At 41.7% G+C, this 20807-nt stretch overlaps 1 protein-coding gene across 1 annotated transcript in view; it reads left to right on the forward strand.

The window, feature by feature from the left end:
* Positions 1-20807, forward strand: part of pik3r3b (phosphoinositide-3-kinase, regulatory subunit 3b (gamma)) — a gene marked incomplete at both ends in the record, with an annotated part of 183584 nt that overhangs the window by 48109 nt on the left and 114668 nt on the right. The window contains 2 exons of the mRNA XM_083969579.1: positions 740-814; positions 1533-1607. Coding sequence (XP_083825705.1) covers positions 740-814; positions 1533-1607 — 150 coding nt within the window. The remainder of the gene's footprint in view (positions 1-739; positions 815-1532; positions 1608-20807) is intronic.

Raw genomic sequence — 20807 nt, forward strand, 5'->3', positions numbered from 1 at the left:
ACACTATGAGATAATAACACAACGTTACCACACAGAGTTGTTTTAGAGGGAAATTCATGCAAAACCACTGATGCGCGTTGCCTTCAGGGACAGTTTTTCATCAAGCAGTCTCTGTACTTCCCTCTAAAACAACTCTGTGTGGTAACGTTCTGTTATTATCTCATAGCGTGGTGAATGTGCAGGTCACAACTTGTCCACCAGAGCGTTGTGGAGTTGTTGGATTGTGTATTTGATGAGTTTGATGAGGGATAGGGGACCTCTAATAACAGAACGTTACCAGACAGAGTTGTTTTAGAGGTAAATACAGAGACTGCTTGATCAAAAACTGTCCCTGAAGGCAACATGCATCAGCGGTTTTGCATGAATTTACCTAAAAACAGCTTGCACCGACAAAAAAAGGTAACAAACCTACTGCTATATAGACTATAGGGATTATGGCAATGGGCCAATTTGCCAAAATGTTGAACTATCCCTTTAATATCTGACCTGAGATCAGCTCAGTTTGACATTAATATTAATATAATATACACAAAGAAAACGTATCGACTATAAAACGAGCTGTAGATGCAGAGCAGAGTCGACGGCTGCATTAAAAATGGAGGAGGAGTTTATTGTACGTCGTTAATAAATGAAGAGACGAGTCATAAAATGGTGTTTGGTTGTTTTGTGTTAATTAGTAATGATAGTAATCTCTCTCTCTCTCTATGTCTCTCTCTCTATCTCTCTCTCTCTGTCTCAGGTGTGGAGGCGGAGCTTCTGTCTGACTCCGCCCCCGTGGTCGTCTGGAGACTCGTCGAATCCATCGAGAAACACGGTGAGAAAAACACCACAAGGCTGTCGTTAGCTTAGCTTAGCATAAACACTGTAAGTGAAGGGAAACTGTTAGCCTGTTGCTTTCTTATCTCACTGATGTCACCTCCTCCTCCTCCTCTTTCCTCTTCTACTCCTCTTTCTTCTCTCCCTGTTTCTCCTCTTCATCTTTCTTCTTCTCTTTTTCTTCTCATCCTCCTTTTTCATCCCCTCTTCTTTTTACTCCTCTTCCTTCTCCTCCTCTTTCCTCCTCTTTCTCCGCCTTCCTCCTCCTCCTCTTTCTTGTCTTTTTTCCTCTCCTCTTTCTCCTTCTCCTCTTCCTTCTCTCCTTGTTCCTCTCCTCCTCTTTCTCCTATTTTCTCCTCCTCCTCCTTCTCCTTGTTCCTCCTCCTCATTTCTCCTCCTCCTCCTTCTCCTTGTTTCTTTTCTCCTCTTCCTCCTTCTCCTTGTTTCTCTCCTCCTCTTTTCTCCTCTTCCTCCTTCTCCTTGTTCCTCTCCTCCTCCCCCTCTTTCTCCTCCTCCTCTTTCTCCTCTTTTCTCCTCCTCCTTCTCCTTGTTCCTCTCCTCCTCCTCTTGTCTCCTCCTCCTCCTCCTCTTTCTCCTCCTCCTCCTCCTTGTTCCTCTCCTCCTCCTCCTCCACCTCCCCTTTTCTCCTCCTTCTCCTTGTTCTCCTCCTCCTCCTCTTGTCTCCTCCTCCTCCTCCTCCTCCTCCTCCTCCTCAGGTGTGCACGGTGACTGTTTGTACCGAGCAGCTTCGGCCTCTGGACCAGTGGAGCTGAGACAGGCTCTGGACTCAGGTATGAGCTCCTCCTCCTCTACTTTATACCGTTCTCTCTCCTCATTGGATAAAGGTTGTAGGATACAAGGAAAGTTTTCTCCTGGGCTCAGAGCAGAGCAGAGTGACTGACAGACCCGTGTTTCAGACCAAACACTCTATAGAAGTGATTGCTGTCGGAAGATACAACTATTTAAGACTTATATTAACACAAATATTCACCTTACTTCTGCTTTAAGCTCCTGAACGCAGCTTTGACCCAGTAACATCTCAGTGAGTCTTTGAACGCAACATCTTCTGAACATGAAGAGAAAAACTAAAGAATTAGCAGCAACATGAGACCCAGACAGGAATCAAACCCAGAACCTTGATGCAGTGACGTTGCTGCTAACCCACTGCGCCACCGTGCCGCCCACTGCAGCGGATTCAAACAGAAACTTCATGTGTTTTCAGTCAGAAAGACAGAAGGAAGGAAGGAAAGAGAGTAATAAGGAAGGAAAGAAAGATGGAAGGATGGAAAGAAAGAGAGGAAGAAGGAAGGAAGGAAAGAAAGAGAGGAAGAAGGAAGGAAAGAAAGACAGAAGGATGGAAAGAAAGAGGGAAAAAAGGAAGGAAAGAAAGACAGAAGGATGGAAAGAAAGAGAGGAAGAGGGAAGGAAAGAAAGATGGTAGGAAACAAGGAAAGAAAGAGAAAAAGAAGGAAGGAAAGAAAGACAGAAAGAAGGAAAGAAAGGAAAGCTGATGGTGCAGATGTTTAACACAGAGAAGAAACTAAAGGACCTCCTCTCTGCTGGGCTGTGATTGGCCAGAGGAGATGACTGATGACGAGGTGTCGATCAGTCCTGATTGGACCGTTAAAGAGCTGATGAAACAAACATCGTGCGACAGACCGTGGTTATTGAATGATTATCATTATAATTATTATTATTAACTCGGCTCAACGTCGGCTGAACATCGGTTAAACGTCGGCTAAACGTCGGCCATGTGACTGGAGCTGATTAACAACGACAAACAGGTGAACAGGGAACCAATGGAGGTTCAGGATGAAACACCTGTTGCTGTCAGGAGTGTGGAGTTAATGATTATTATTACTTTTATTATTATTAAAGAGGTTCAGATCAACTAACTCCCCAAAAAACAGAAAAGAAAAGTTGTCCCAAGTTTGTTGTTTGGAGTTCAGTGTGTCGCCACCAGGGAGCGCTCTGACTCTGCTCTGAGTGAGACAGTGATGTCATCACTCACTCTCCGCTGCACGCACGCACACACACACACACACACACACACACACACACACACACACACACACACACACACACACACACACACACACACACACACACAGACACACACATTTACATCAGACACACACACTTTGGTCTCTTTCTACAAACTCACACTTCAACTTCAAGAGAAACGAGTTCAGTTCATTTGTTAGAGAGAGAGAAATGTTTGACTGTCAGAAACATGATACAGATCTGTGCTGCAGTGTGTGTGTGTGTGTGTGTGTGTGTGTGTGTGTGTGTCTGTCTGTGTGTGTGTTGTGAGTAGAGATGTGTTGTGATCGCAGGACATTCATTGGTCCAGAGTTGTTCAGGTTTTACACCGCACAGAACACATGACGTATCGACCACAACTGTGATTGTAATCCTATGGAGCTTTATTGTGAAGGAAAGAAAGAACGAAGGAAGGAAGGAAGGAAAGAGGAAAAACAGAAGGAAGGGAAGAAAGGAGGAAGGAAAGAAGGACAGAAGGAAGGAAGGAAGGAAGGAAGGAAGGAAGGAAGGAAGGAAGGAAGGAAGGAAAGAAGGAAGGAAAGAAAGAAAAAAGAAATAAGGAAAGGATGAAGGAAAGAAAGACAGGGAGAAGGAAAGAAAGAAGGAAGTAAAATAAGAAGGAAATAAGGAAACAAAGAAAGAGAGAGAAAAAAAAGGAAGACAGACAGGAAGAAGGAAAGAGACAGAAGGAATGACGGAAGGAAGGAAGAAAGGAAGAAAGGAAGAAGGAAGGGAAGGAGGAAGGAAAGGAACAAAGCTTTATCGTTTATCGTTGTGTGTTTTCTTGAGCTGAGTGTGTGAGTGTGTTGACCCCTCAGGGCCACCGTAGCTTATATATGAACGGTCAAATTAAAGACAGATCAAATGAGTTTAAAATGATGTAAAGTCATTTAAATTAAAAAAATAAAACACTGTAGTGGACTGACGACTGAACATCTTTAGATTTTAAACCTGAATAATTAAAGGTTCATGTCGCAGCGTTCAGTCAGTGTTTCTCTGAGACGAGTTTGACTCATCAAATCATCCAATTCCTGGTTTTTCCACTCAGAGTGAAACCAGCAGCAGGTATTGATCTGTTTGTTTACTCTGAAACTCCTGAGTCACAGAGCAGCACCAGCGATGTTGGAAAAAACAGATTCAAGTTATGAAACTGGGAAATTCCCTTTCATGTAACATCCAGGACACACACACACTCAGATACACACACACACACACACACACACACACACACACACACACACACACACACACACACACACACACACACACACACACACACACACTCAGATACACACACAAAGGTCACAAACTTCTTCAGTAGAAGCTCCTCCCACCTGTCCACCCCGACGTCCAATCACGGGCCACCGCACAGACCACATGACGTATCGACCACTACTGGGATTAATCCTAATAGAGCCCCAGACTGGTCCCTTGCTTTATTGTGAAGGAAGGAAAGAAAGAAGGAAGGAAAGAAAGAACGGAATAAGGAAGGAAAGAAAGAGAGAAGGAAGGAAGGAAGGAAAGAGAGGAATAAGGAAGGAAAGAAAGAGAGGAAGAAGGAAGGACAGAAAGACAGAAAGATGGAAAGGATGAAAGACAAAAGGATGGAAAGAAAGAGAGGATGATGGAAGGAAAGAAAGAAAGACAGAAGGATGGAAAGAAAGAGAGGAAGAAGGAAGGACAGAAAGACAGAAAGATGGAAAGGATGAAAGACAAAAGGATGGAAAGAAAGAGAGGATGATGGAAGGAAAGAAAGAAAGACAGAAGGATGGAAAGAAAGAGAGGAAGAGGGAAGGAAAGAAAGATAGAAGGAAGGAAACAAGGAAAGAAAGAGAAAAATAAGGAAGGAAAGAATGACAGAAAGAAAGAAAGACAAGAGGAAGGAAAGAAAGGAAAGAAAGAGAGAAAAAAGGAAGGAAAGAAAGAGAGAAAAAAGGAAGGAAAGAAAGACAGAAGGAAGGAAAGAAAGAAGGAAAGACAGACAAAGAAGGAAAGAAAGACAGAAAGAAGGAAAGGAAGAAAGAAAGAAAGAAAGAAGGAAGGATAAAAAAGGAAAGAAAGACGTGAGCTGACTTACCTTCTTCGGGTCAGCGTGGGGTCAGAGAAGTGCAGATACTCAGAGTCATTAGGTGAACAGAGTTGACATGTGGACACTCAGAGGAATTTACTGTGGAGGCTTCACACACACACACACACACACACACACACACACATACACACACATACGTATATGTTGAGACAGAAAGAGACGTGTGTGTGTGTGTGTGTGTGTGTATACATGCGTGTTTCACTTGTGTGGTGAAAAATGTAGAGAAAGTGAAAGTGGACATGCAGCCTCGTGCTTTAATCGACACGGACAGATCCTATAGAATATATATGAACGGAGGGAGCAGCGTACAGATCTGTGTTGACATGAGGCCAGAGGTCACACACACACACACACACGCACACACACACACACACACACACACATAGACACACACAGAGGGAGTGTGATGGAGGGGGGAGGTTGACGGGTGAGAAACCCTCAGGATGGACAGAGAGGAGGAGGAGGAGAGAAGGAAGAAAAGAAACATGGTCACAACATAAATAAACCTCCTGATGACACTGACTCATAATCCAGCTTGTATATTGATCTGTATTGATCGGTTTTAACACACTGAGTCTAAACTTCCTGGAAGTTTACAGTCGGTCAGAGTGAAACTCCCCCAGGTCCTAAAACCCTGCGGCTCCTGTGAACACTGACCCTGTGGAGTCACAGCTGATCAATGTTTTTTTTATAGATTCAATAGGATCAATACAACTCACTGAACATATACTGATTATGACTGGTATTGATTAATATGATTATAGATATTATATCACTGTATTTGCTGCAATGCAAATGGTGTAATTGTGTGTGATGTGATGAAGCAACAGCTGGAATATAAAACACTTTCATATCATCACAGATGTTTTCAATTCTATCTGTGTTTTTATTGATTATTTTTGATTTTTAATTAACGGAGGGCAGAAGATCAGTTGTTATTAGGGCCACGGGGCAATCGCACCAAGCAGTGGCCTCTACAGCTATGAAATAGCTGTGAAAAAATAACTGCGAACATAACTGCAAAAAATGTTGCATTGAAGTCAATGGGACAGGCGGGGGAAAAAAGAGTGAAAAAGAACAATCATTGGGAGTTTTTCAAACGTCTACTGCTCAGGCATACTTTCACCTAGAGACTTCATTTGAACATTAAACAGTAGACACAAGTCTTGTGTATTGGTGTATTAATCCACGTTTTGATAGGTCATATAGTTTTTGATCAATCACTGATCAATGACCATGATCATTTTTGGATAAATTATGAGATATAATGGGTGCACGGAATGTTCGTGTCAGAGTGCGTGACATCATCGCTTAGAGTGGGAGAAGTTGTCTGAAAACGTCTGAAACTTCTCTCTTTCCACACTCCTCCCAGACACAATTTACACTCTACACACATTATTTTTTCCAAATTTGTAGACAAACTTGTTCCGTCTCTCTCAATGTGCTCAAAATATCAGAGAGACTTACAGAATTTGAATTATCAGCCTCTGAGTACGGCCACGTCTGTCTCTGCTCCTCATTGACTCCAATACAAAGATTTTCTGAGAGAAGCAGAATGGACCCCTGTTTTAAACTCGCAAGTGTCTCCAAAATATTTACTGTAGAAACACCAAAATCACACCAAATCGTTCAGGAAGTCCTTGTGACACTCACGGCCTGTGTTTTTCTCTGATAGGAGTTACCGTTTTGTCAGAATAAGCCCAAATGTGAGACCAGTGCAGAGGCAGAAAATCGCTCTTTTTCTCCACATTTCTGTCTGCCTCAGCCTGGGGGGCCCCTATCGTCATTGGCAACCATCTCAAGTTGCCGTGGAAACCTCTGAGCCTCAGGCCAGAGCTCGTTAACTTCATAAACAATCCACTGTCTTGACCTTAAGATCGTGGGTTTGATTCCCATGTTGACAGAGATGGTAACCCGTGGTCCTATCAACATTTCCCAGAGGAAATTTTCTAGTATTGTTATAGTTATATAGTTACAGTTGGTTATAGTGGTATATTCTTATCTTAACCTGTTGCCAGCCGGACAAACTCCAAAAGCGTTTCATTCCTTTGCATGATTGTGAGTAGATGATTGGTGAATTATGGATTTTGGGTGACCTATCCCTTTAACTATTATTACTTTAGGTTGCATGGTGGTGCAGTGGTTGGCTCAGTAGTGTTCGATCCCCGGGCCTGTTCCTCGTTCTGCGGGTATGAGGTCATTGTGTCACCACAGCCCGAGGGAGGGGGGTCAGCATCACGTTGTCATAGCGACAGGGACTCGGCCTCCATCTCTGTTGTGGAATAATGTTACGTAACAGAGATGGAAACTCTCCACAGCCTCAGTGTGTGTGTGTGTTTGTGTGTGTGTGTGTGTGTGTGTGTGTGTGTGTGTGTGTGTGTGTGTGTGTGTGTGTGTGTGTGTGTGTGTGTGTGTGTGTGTGTGTGTGCGGCTCACATTGCTTTCTACAGCATTACCTCATCTAGTTGACCTCCGATTGGTACACGGCCCGGACGTTGCCATGGTGACAGCTGGCCTTTTTTCTTTCTTTTTTTTTTATAGCTGGTTGGTTCTGCTGTGCCCACACAGCAACTCTGAGTGTGTGTGTGTGTGTGTGTGTTTGTGTTTGTGTGTGTGTGGTGGTTCTTGTGTCTTTGTGGGGACCAGGTTGTTGTTGTTGTTGTGTTTTTTTTTGGAACAGAGCTGACACCTCTTTCCTGAGTATCTGTAGTTACCGTGGTAACGCTGAGTCGTCCTCAGACACAGGTGAAAACTTCTTCTTCCTCCCAGGAGTGAGGTTTATAAACCTTCAGACGTTTTGTCCTAAATGAGGACAAACTGTAGGAGACACAGTTATGGACATTTAAATGGATAGTTCAACATTTTTAGCAAATCAGCCCATCACCATAATCCCTATAGTCATAGCAGTAGGTTCGTTACATTTAATTGTCGGTGCAAGCTGTTTTTAGAACGGCGGAGCAGAGCCGTGAGCTGCTCAGAGCTACGCTACGGAGGCTCATTATGGGATTTCTTGGTTTCCCTCATCAAACTCATCAAATACACAATCCAACAACTCCACAACGCTCTGGTGGACAAGTTGTGAGCTGCACATTCACCACGCTATGAGATAATAACACAACGTTACCACACAGAGTTGTTTTAGAGGGAAATTCATGCAAAACCGCTGATGCGTGTTGCCTTCAGGGACAGTTTTTCATCATCAGTCTCTGTATTTCCCTCTAAAACAACTCTGTCTGGTAACGTTGTGTTATTATCTCATAGCGTGGTGAATGTGCAGGTCACAACTTGTCCACCAGAGCGTTGTGGAGTTGTTGGATTGTGTATTTGATGAGTTTTTGTACCGTTCACCTCCATTGTGTTCACTGAGCAGCTCACGTCTCTGCTCCGCCGATCTCAAAACAACATGCACCGATAATTAAAGGTGATGAACCTACTGCTGTGACTATAGAGGGATTATGATGGGAGGAGGATCTGACTAAATGTTGAACTGTCCCTTTAATGTGTGAATAAGTCGGCATATGGGCATTTTCATCACTGCTGCGTTTGTGTGTCTGTGTGTCAGTGTCTTGTAGATCTGTTTGTACATTTTGACCCAGTTAGAGTGTGTGTGATGATTACATGACTGCACACACACACATACACACACATTTACACACATATACACAGACACACACACACGCATACATACACATGCACACATTTACACACATACAGACACACACATATACACGCATACACTCTGTGCCAGCTCGTCAGGCTCAGTGTGGGTGTGTGTCTGTTTTGGAAACGATGACTCACGTTGGCTCAGACTGTAACACACACACACACACACACAGTCACACACACACACACACACACACACACACACACACACACACACACACACACACACACACACACACACACACACACACACACACACACACACACACACAAACACACACAGCCCGATCGCCCACACACACAATCAATAACTCCTCATTTGTGGGTGATCATTTATCAAACTTGAACAGACAGGATGAGTCGTGTTCCACTTCTCCTCCTCCCTTTCTCCTCCTCCTCGCTCTTTCTCCTCTCCTCCCTTTCTCCTCCTCTTCATCCTCCCTTTCTCCTCCTCCTCCTCCCTCTCTCCTCCCATCCAATCCATTAGCTGCTTCCCTCTCAACCAATCCACAGTCATTAAATAATCTTTTATTTCACTTCACCTCCTTCATGCTCCCTCCCTCCCTCCCTCTCTCTTCTCATCTTCTATCTCTTTTCCTCCCTCTTTTTATTCACTCATTCATCACCCCCCTCCTTCTCCCCCTCTCCTCTCCCCCTCTCCCTCCCTCCCTCTCTCTGACAGGAGCTGCTGAGTTCAGCAAAACACAAATTAAAAGCGCTTCTCTCCTCCGTCCCTCCATCCATCCTTTTTTCCCTCCACCTCCGTCCCCTCCTCCTCTCCTCCGTCCCCTCTCCTCCTCTCTTCCTCCCCTCCTCTCCTCCGTCTCCTCCTCTCCTCCCTCCCCTCCTCCTCTCCTCCTCTCCTCCTCTCCTCCATCCCCTCCTCCTCTCCTCCTCTCCTCCATCCTCTCCTCCTCCTCTCCTCCTCTCCTCTCCTCCTCTCCTCTCCTCCATCCCCTCCTCCTCTCCTCTCCTCCATCCCCTCCTCCTCTCCTCTCCTCCTCTCCTCCATCTCCTCCTCTCCTCTGTCCATCCGTCCTCTCGTCTGTCGGCCCAGCGGCCCCTGTGATTGGTCGGAGGTGATGTCATCATCTTTCTCTGGCGCCCGTCGATTTTTACAGTCAGCTGGGGAGCAAACACACACACACACACACACACACACACACACACACACACACACACACACACACACACACACACACACACACACACACACACAGAACATATACACACACATAAACACACACACACTGAGTGGATGTGAGGAGGCTGCAGACGTGTGTCAGTGTCTTCATGGAGGAATTTGGTAAAACAGGCGAAGGTGTGTGTGTGTGTGTGTGTGTGTGTGTGTGTGTGTGTGTGTGTGTCATTGCATCACTCACCTGTCCAGACCAAGACAGGTGAGCTGTGATGTCACAGACAGAGCTCCTCTTCTTCCTCTTCCTCCTCCTCCTCCCTCCTCTTCCTGCTCCTTTTCTTCCTCCTCCTCTTTCTGCTTCTCCTTCTCCTCCTCTACTTCCTGCTGCTCCTCCTCATTTTCTACCTCTTCTTCCTCTTCCTCCTCTTCCTCCTCCTCCTCCTCCTCCTCCTCCCTCTGTGGCTCTTTCCTCCTGAGATTATTTGCAATTCCCTTTTTTTTTCAATCGCCAGTGAGTCGGCCATGTTGGATCGGTAGAACAGGAGCGTTGTTGGTTCAGTCGCTGGTGGTTCTGGCTCAAATGGACCTTCATCTTCATCCCCGAGGTTTATGGTCCAGTATTTCGTACACCAGTGGTTCCCAACCTTTTTTGGCTCGTGACCCCATTTAGGCATCGTAAATGTCTGGCGACCCGGCAATCACATGGCAGCTGTCAATCAAGATTCGCCAACTCGCTGCATTTTATTTGAACTCGATTTATATTCAGGAATCTGAAAGTATAGAATACAGTTGTTTAAGATTGATTTATTTATTTATTGGTTTATTTGGATGGAACAATGCACATTAATTAATTTAGGGGCCGTGTCCACCAGAAGCGTTTTCAGCGCTCTGGGCGTCTATTTTACATTCAAACCCTATTGAGTTGGGCGCTCACAGCGCTCAGCGCCCTCAGCGGTAAAACGCCCTGGGCGCTTGCTTCTTTTTGTCGCGGCGCTCAGAGCGCTTCGAGTTGAAATCTGTTCAACTTTTAGAACAGCGCCGTGCTCGTCTGTCACTTTTCACCGCACTGACCAATCAGAATCAAGAAGGGGCGGGACATACGTTACCGACAGCAGCACAACCGGAGACGTGGCTCGGTTTATATCCTGACCCGCACTTGTATTGAAGGTAGGCCGACCTCAGGGTCCATGTCAAAAGCTGCCGCTAATGCTGTTGTGTATTTCTGACACTCGTTGTAGTGTTTACATTAAACAAGGCAGGAACACGGAAGTGTCAGAGGACTCGTTTTGTAACCTAGCAACAGCAGCATTCTGACGAGGGAGAGAGAGAGTGCTAAGCGCTGGGAAAGCAGCGCAGAGAGCGCTGTCAGAGCTGAAAGCGCGTCTGGTGGACACGGCCCCTAAATGTGCCGGATTGTAGCAGCTAGTGCTAGTTTCCATCCATTGTGTGTAGTGGTTTTATTCATATTTTTTAAAAGAATGATGATTAGTTAAAAACATTTTTTTTTCAATTAACTAGACATTTCAGACAACACCATTTGAATTCCAGGCGACCTCAAGGTTGAAAAACAGTTGTATACTCCTCTGAGGCAGCGGGTGTTGAAGTGTGGCGATCTCTGGAAGTCTGGTTCTAATGATTCTTCCAACTGCGTGGTAGAAGTTCATCATGCGTCTCAGAGGAAGCTTAGCTTAGCACTCTGTGCTTCCTCTGTGTTTGCTGGGCCTTCCCTATGGTTAATGTTGTAGTTCTCAGACCGGTCCTGAGTCCACATCTTCAAGGTCTTGAACTTGTCTCGGTCTCAGTCCAGCTGGACTCTGGATTTTTTTCTCCGGACCATTTTTCTCTCCTTTTTTTTTTTTTAACCACAAATGTGTCTGTGTCACTGTCACTTTGGTTTCTGTGATGTAATTCAGTAACTTTAGGATAATTCAAATAGTTCAACTATAGCAGTGGCTCTCAAACTCTTTTACATCAAGGACCCTAAACTGACAGAATTTAGACCACGGACCAAATGGACAAAATTTTGAAGCAAACACTAGAAATACACAAATATTTGCTCTGAGACTGAAGAACGTTACTTTTTTAGTCAATGTACGATCAAATTAGGGCCAATGGCGTACATTTTGGGAAACATTTTTGGGGAAAAAAGTAAACATTTCTAGAAAAAAGTGGTAAAAATTCTCAAAAACAAAGTTTTAAAAAAGTGGTAAGATTTCTTTATAACAAAAACAAAAAATAAAATAAAAAATTCTAGAAAAAAGTGGTAAAATTTCTAAAAAAAAAAAAGTTTGAAAGAAATTCTAGAAGAAACCAGTAAATTTCTAAAAAAAAAGTTTTTTTTTTTTAAATCTAGAAAAATGGGTACAATTTCTTTAAAAAAAAAAAAGCGCAAGTAAAACATTTCCTAGGGAAGAGAGGTAAAATTTCAAGAAAAAGATAAGTCAAGTAGCTAGTTGTACTAAAGTATCTGCTTGTGTAACCATGGTAACAACTTGGTATCACCAGTGTCAACAGTGGGAGGAGACTTCAGCAGGTTCTGTGCTGTGTTCTTCTGTTCAATACAAACTTTGTTCACATTAAATATGGTTTAGATTTTACATCAAATCATCTTTTCTTTTTTTAAGCTGAGGAGGAAAAATGTAAATATCAAGACACAGGATTATTATTATGAGGACTGGGACTGGAGACAGGGATGGTCCTGGACTTGGATTTGACTTCTTCGTCACCGTCAGACAGGAACTTGAAGCAGGTCACGGTCTCCACCTCCACGTTATCAACGACACACTGACTCTTATCTCTTCAGTCACGTTGGTTTTACCAGCAACAACTTGTAATAGTTTAGTAGGCTACTGTCTGATAATGAGCGTCTGACTCTGGATCAGTCTCAGGTCGTAGGAGGAGGAGCGTTTCCTCTGAGCTGCAGCTTTATCAGATTACAGAACACTGTCGTCATTGTGCACGGGCAGCGAATTGATTCTGTCCTTCAGATTTCCTGTGGCTCTCGTCCCAGTTCGTCCTCTCTACTCGTCTCTCTGACGGAGACGTGACGGCCTCGGACGCGGTCAGACGCCGTCCTTCACCGGGTCACCCAGCAGCAGCGCCGTTACATCCTCTGTACCTGTACGTTCTGCCTGGAGATAAAGAAGACAGACAGACAGACGCACAGTCAGCGCTGTGTCCTTAAACGCCTCGTCAGGGTCTGAGGAGCTTCACACACACAGAGACCTTGTGTTTCCTCTCCAGACTCTGCACTGCAAAAAGAAAGAGATCTTACCATGAATATTTTTCTTATTTCTTGTCAAAATGTCTCATATCTAGTCAAAACTAATCTCTTTCCACTTTAAATAAGACTCATCACCTAAAAATTTACTTGTTTTTAGATAATTTTCACTTGTTTCAAACTAATTTTCACTTGTTTCAAACTAATTTTCACTTGTTTCAAACAAATTTTCACTTGAAATAAGTAGAATAATCTGCCAGTGAAAGCAAATTTTTTGTGCTTGTAATAAGAAAGAAAAACTTGCTCCACTGTCTTATTTAAAGTGGAAATTTTGCTTGAAAGAAGTAAAAAGTGTCTAAAAACAAGCTACTTTTTATGTGACGAGTCTTATTTTGAGTATAATGAGATTTGTTTTGACTAGAAATAAGACAAATATTCTTGGTAAGATTTTGAATGTTTGCAGTGTTGTGTTTCCTCTCCAGACTCTGCACTGCAAAAACTCAAAATCTTTCCAAGAATATTTGTCTTATTTCTAGTCAAAATGTCATTTCTAGTCAAAACAAATCTCATTATACCTCAAATAAGACTCATCACATTAAAAAGCAGTTTGTTTTTTGACACTTTTTACTTCTTTCAAGCAGATTTTCACTTGAAATAAGTAGAAAAATCTGATAGTGGAGCAAGTTTTTCTTTCTTATTACAAGCACAAAAAACTTGCTTTCACTGGCAGATTTTTCTACTTATTACAAGTGAAAATTAGTTTGAAACAAGTGAAAATGATCTAAAAACAAGTGAATTTTTAGGTGATGAGTCTTATTTTAAGTGGAAAGAGATTAGTTTTGACAAGAAATGAGACAAATATTCTTGGAAATATTTTGAGTTTTTGCAGTGTGAACCTTTGGGTTGAAACTTTTGAATTACAGCATCTTGATTATCTTGTGTTTATGTGTTTATGTTCAGATTGAACTTTTTCACTGAGCTCAGGTCAGAGGAAAAAACCTGAGGCCACTGAGGAGATTCGGGATATTCACGTACGGTACACTGCAAAAACTCAAAATATTTGTCTTCTTTCTTGTCAAAATGTCTCATTTCTAGTCAAAATTAATCTCTTTCCACTTAAAATAAGACTCATCACCTAAAAATTAACTTGTTTTTAGATAATTGTCACTTGTTTCAAACAAATTTTCACTTGAAATAAGTAGAAAAATCTGCCAGTGATAAGATAAGCTTGTAATAAGAAAGAAAAACTTGCTCCACTATCAGATTTTTTCTATTTATTTCAAGTGAAAATATGCTTGAAAGAAGTAAAAAAAAAAAAAAAAAGGGTCTAAAAACAAGCTACTTTTTATGTGATGAGTCTAATTTTGAGTATAATGAGATTTGTTTTGACTAGAAATAAGACAAATATTCTTGGTAAGATATTTGAGTTTTTGCAGTGTAGTTATCATATGTCTTCATTTACTGCTCTTGTACTCCGATTTCCTGAGGCATAAAAGGCATAAAATTCATGATCAATTTAAGAAGAAATCCTGAATTCAAAGATGGAAACACAGAAGGAAATACATTTAAAAAAAGATCAAAGATCAAAGATCTGAATCTGAATCCCCGTCCATCACAACCATCAGTTCATCCTCAGTTCATCCGTCCGTCAGCTGACTGATCCGTGGACGAAGCCTGTCATTCAGACGGGTCAGTGATATGATGTAAACAGTGTGTAAGAGGAGGAAGAGGAGGGAAGAAGACGAAGACGAGGAGTGGACAGAGAGAAAAAGGATGATTGAGGATTGAAGAGACGGACGGTGACGGATCGAAGGATAAGTGACCGGAGGAAGTCGCTCCTCTGAGACCGAGATCGGAAAAATCAGCCTGAACCTGTCGATGCATCACGACCACAGACGTGAACATGAGGCGCCGATCAATAATGACCTCTGTGTGTGTGTGTGTGTGTGTGTGTGTAGACGTATGTTTTTATGCATCTATCCATCTATAGGTCACACTGGTGCAAGAGCAAACAAATGGGAGCCGAGCCTCCGACCGAGTGTGTGTTGAATATTCCTGCAACATTAGCTCAGTCGTATTACATGTTTCAGGGGTTTGAACAGGAAGTGACACACAACATGAAACGGTCCGTGTAGTTCGCAGCCATCCGTTTTTGATTTTGCAATAATAAAACAAAAAACGGAGAATTAACTGTTCCCATTTTTTCTTTGATAATACAAAACGAAAAAGGGAAAACCAATCGTTATCCATTTTCCATTATCTGTTTTAATTTGACGTGTTTGTAAATGGAAATTGGGAATTAAAAAACCTCTTTGGAAAACTCTTTTCTCTATGTCCTGTCCGTGGTCCTCTCTGTGAAGTTTTACCACAAACGAGAGGGCACGTTATTCGAGCTGTGCTTTTATTTTGAAAGGGGTCTGGCTGCAGACTCTGGGTCAGAGAGAAGAAACTACTGCAAAAACTCAAAACCTTTCCAAGAATATCTGTCTTATTTCTTGTCAAAATGTCTAATTTCTAGTCAAAACTAATCTCTTACCTCTTAAAATAAGACTCATCTCCTCCTAAAAATTAACTTGTTTTTTCAAACTAATTTTCACTTGAAATAAGTAGAAAAATCTGCCAGTGAAAGCAAGTTTTTTGTGTTTGTAATAAGAAAGAAAAACTTGATTCACTATCAGATTTTTTCTACTTATTTCAAGTGAAAATCTGCTTGAAAGAAGTAAAAAGTGTCTAAAAACAAGCTACTTTTAATGTCATGAGTCTTATTTTAAGTAAAATGAGATTTGTTTTGACTAGAAATTTGACATTTTTTACAAGAAATAAGACAAATATTTTTGGAAAGATTTTGCAGTGTAACAGGAAATAGAGAAATGAGTTTTCCACTGCGTTTTTTTAATTCCCAATCTCAATTTAGCCTACAAACACGTCAAATTAAATCAGATAATGGATAATGGATAACGATTCGTTTTCCATTTTTCGTATTGTCAAAGAAAAAACGGTAAACGGTTCATTTTCAGTTTTTTGTTTTGTTATTGCAAAACCAAAAATGGATGGCTGCAAAGTAGCTGCACAGACCATGAGACACATGTGGGCTGATGTGCAGTGGGACAGGAAGGAGGTGAGATGTGATCGAGAGAGTCGATGGAAGAGAAGGAGAGCGAGAGGAGAGGGGATTGAACTGATCCGGGGATTTTCCCTCTCAATCCCTCAGTGAGCTGTGTAACGATGCTGCAGCCTCACACACACACACACACACACGGTTTCATTAGGTGTGATTAAAGCTGCCCTCGTCCAGCTCGCCGCCGCCTCACCCCTGTGACATCACTCAGCGCTGCAGAGCCAGAAGTCAGCTGCTTTAACTCAGCCCTGTTGCTAGGCTACGTGTCACCGTGGTGCTTTCAGAACTGATGTGTTAGCAAACAGTGTGTAGCCTACTATATGTTGGGGTTAGAGTTAGCAAACATTTTTATCTAATTAACCATTTATATTAATTAAAATCTGTTCTGAACTTGAAGATGTAGATTAACTGTGTTCAGCTAGTTAGCCAGTTAGCTGCTGAGCCAGAAGCTAACTAGCTTGATGGGCTATGATTGCTAACTAGTGCTACGATGCTAACAGCAGAGCTACACCCACCTCAGATGATTTCAGATTTATTACCAACCACAGACCTGGTTTTACAGAATATTTAATGATGAATATAAATGATTGATTAGCTCATGTTTTAGCTGTGACTAACGGTTACATGCTGCTATTCCGACATGCCGCTATTTCGACATTGACTTCTAATTGTCGGAATAGCGGCATTAACATTATTTTTCAAACGTCCCACTATTCCGACTTTTTTTTTTTCATTGCCGGAGTAGCGGCACTTTACTATTTTTCAAACATTCCGCTTTTCCGACATTGATTGATTACGTTATAGCCTAGTCAGACGTGTCCTTCTGATTTTTTTTTTTTTTTCATCTGAGACACTGTTTCTCATACACAAATACATAGGCCTATTAGAGAAGAAAAAACAAACCCTCCAAGTTTAAAAACACACCAGCAGCTGAGATTTGGGAGGTTTTTGTTTTAATTGTAGCTTATTAAAATGCAAGATCATTTTTCTGACTGATGTATTGCCCGATGCCATGTATCTCGCTTTCCTTCCCCCACCCTCCGCCCGTTGTCTTCGTTGTCACTTTGTTGTCACTTTGTTGCCGCTCCACAGAGCGCACATGGCTAATTAATATGCACGTGCTGACCATATATGGTTGTGTCTAGGCATTCCGGGACGGAGGTGTGTTCACGTGCGCAACTGCGCACCATTCTTGGATCCAGTTTGATTTATCAAAGAGAAATTGTGGAGAGTTGTGCACGCACAGTTTGATAGATCTGAAAAAGGTGTGAATATTTTGGGTGTCTTTTCGCCGTAGGCCTAAGCAAAACATTTAGTAGCAGCAGTTTTACACTGCTTACTTACAGTTTTGATAAATGAGGCCCAGGCCATAAGCCCAGAGACGCACAGCTACAGCTCTGCGGCTTATCCGCGGCGCTGTCCGTGGTGCTGAAGGTGACAGGTTAACTTGACAAACAAACTGCAGCATAGTTCTGTTTGTTTATCATGTGTGTCAGTTTTGTTTGTGACTTGATAGTTTAGTTGTTGAGATTAAGAACATCACCCCCTCATCAAACCAGTGATAGGCATGCTGAAAAGAAAAGAGAGAGAGAGACGCGCCTGGGTATCGCAGCTGTAAAAAAAAAAAAAAAGACCACGTGTCGGAATAGCGGTATCAAAAAGTGTCGGACTACCGGCATGTCTAGATAGAGGGATGTCGTAATAGCGGGATGTCTAAATAGAGACATGTCGGAATAGCGGGATGTCTGAATAGCGGGCGGACCCTGTGACTAACTGCTGCGGCTAACAGTGTCAAACTTCTCTCTGGTTAGCGACTGGAGCTCTGCATGCATTCACATCTGTCTGAGTCTTTTCTAACTATTTCTATTGAAATGAACAGATGTTTTAATGTTGATGATTTAAAACTAGGTATGCACAACAACTCTTTTCTTTCCACCAATATAGGCTATTGATAACTGATAAGTTTTTTTTATTATGCCTACACACCTGAGGTTAAGGCTAAGATGTAGTCTCTGACTTATCTCAACATTAGCTAGTCTACTACTGTAATCACAACAAAAGCAACAACAGTTAGCCAATGACTCTTCAAAAATCTACATTTATTATTGTTTCAAATCAATTTAGGACTGACAATAAGCTAAATCAAGGCAATTTGATGTTGGCTATAATTATAAATGGCTCTAGTAATGGGCAAAGAATGTCATAATGGGACGTATCTGTGTATTTTGGTAGATAATTATCTGTAGGCCGAACAATTGCCTCATTATCGTGCATCCCATAGGTTAAAACTTTGCTTAAAAAGTCTCATCACAAAGCAACTTCCAGTAACTTAATAGTTTCTGGAGTAACGTAGTAACTCTAGTTCATTTTTTCCAGATATTTTTATTTGAATATATTGATGTATTTATTATGGTCAGTTTCTTTTGTTATTGTCGCTATCCACAGAGATGTGTTTCCACTTCCTGTATGTTGTAGTACTAGGTTTTATCCCGGGGGTTTTGGAAGTGGGTCGCTCACATCCAGCGGGACCATGTGACACCGGGGCAGAAACAGCAGCATGGATTAATCCCATCAGGCTATAGACACATCATGGTTAAATAAATCTCTGATATCAGAATCCAATTTTCTTGGTGTCTGATCCAAACAAACAGCTGCTTTTTTTTCTGCACAAGCAGCAAAACAAACCCAGAGTCATTCCAGACATTTAGTGAAAAAGGCCTCTATGGTAAATCCTTATAAAATCTTATTTGTGTCCACATTATCCAAATGATTCTTCACGGCACTAAACAACAAACCCAGTGACTTCAAAGCGATCATGTGGAGTCTGTGCTCAACAATCGCTCCATTTAGCTGTTGGCGTGGGAACCTCAGCCGGTCCGACAGGCCGCCGTGTCGTAAACAGACGTTTTCTGTCGCTCTCATTGAAGTCGCAGCGAACTCATGACCGGCCAACACATTGTCTCTGTCTGGACGTATGTTCACAGTCGAGGTTTTTTAACACAACTCAATGTCGTCATTGTGCAGCAACGCGGAGCAACTGATGCACAGAGCCGCTCATTGTCGGGCTCAACCTGAAAAAACCAAGCGGAGCGTTTGGTTTCCAGTTTAGGATGTGGTTCATATTTCTATTTATATACAGTGTGTTGATTAGAGCTGCAACAATGCATCTTTAAATTGAACAATAATCGATTATTAAATGAATTGTCAACTATTTTAATAATCTAATAATCAGTTTGAGTAGTTTTCTTAGTAAAAAAGTCCAAATTCTCTGATTGCAGCTTCTTCAATGTGAATATTTCTACTTTCTTTGTTCCTTTATGACAATAAACTGAGTCTCTCTTTGGTTTGTGGACAAAACAAGACATTTGAGGACGTCATCTGGTGGTTTGGGAAACACACTGCAAAAACTCAAAATCTTAGCAAGAATATTTGTCTTATTTCTAGTCAAAACAAATCTAATTCTACTTAAAATAAGACTCATCACATTAAAAAGCAGCTTGTTTTTAGACACTTTTTACTTCTTTCAAGCAGATTTTCACTTGAAATAAGTAGAAAAATCTGATAGTGGAGCAAGTTTCTTATTACAAGCACAAAAAATTTGCTTTCACTGGCAGATTTTTCTACTTATTTCAATGGAAAATTTGTTTGAAACAAGTGAAAATGATCTAAAAACAAGTTCATTTTTCGGTGATGAGTCTTATTTTAAGTGGAAAGAGATTAGTTTTGACTAAAAATGAGACATTTTGACAAGAAATAAGACAAATATTCTTGAGATTTTGAGTTTTTGCAGTGCACTGATTGATATTTTTCAACATTTTTTAACATTTTATTGACCAAACAACTAATCGATTAATCGTTTAAATAATCAACATGTTAATCGATAATGAAAATAATCGTTAGGTGCAGCCCTAGTGTTGATATATAAATAAGACTTGACTTTATTATGTAAGTTTATGTGGACAGTGCAGACAGGAAGTGATGACAGTGAACGCATCATGACAGGTCATAGTTATGGTGCCTTCAGGGAACATGTGCTGTGTCGGTTCTTACAGGTGTTTGAACTCACTGTCTTCTGCTTTGGGTAAATCTTTTACCTAAACATGGTTTTACTCATTTGTCACTTTACTTTATCCACTTTCTTTTTATTGTCATTGTTAGTAACTTGATAATAACTACACACTTTTATTTAGCATCTTTGGTTTGGTTTGTAATTGATGTAATCCTTTGTGATTTTGTTTGTTAATGTTGCTTTTTAAAATCTATTTCATTGGACAGTTTTCTGTGAAGCTCTGAGCTGCACTGGTCTGTATGAAAAGAGCTCGACACATGAAGTTGAATGGGTCAGCTGTGGTTCAGGAGATCGGCGGTTTGATTCCCGGCTCCATTTACTTTGATTAATGAATTAATTAATTAATATCTTTTCAACTTTTCCCTGTGAACTCTCTCTGTCCCAGCGCGGCGCCGTTTTAACGGCCATCAGCTGATTCACCGCAGGATGCCGCTGCACAGACAGAGCTCGCCGTTGTTGTCCATGCTGATGTCAGGGTTGTCGACGGCGACAACGACTCTTTAAAAAGATTTTAAACACTGTATGACCCAGCTGGACAGATGTTCAGACACGACACGGAGAGGAAGCTGTGTCCTGTCGTTGTTTTTTTTTTTTTTTTTTTTTATTAGACGACTGCTGACAGATCCAGTCACACACAAGCAAACGGATCTT

This window comes from Trachurus trachurus (genome assembly GCF_905171665.1).
Source record: "Trachurus trachurus genome assembly, chromosome: 4".
NCBI lineage: Eukaryota > Metazoa > Chordata > Actinopteri > Carangiformes > Carangidae > Trachurus > Trachurus trachurus.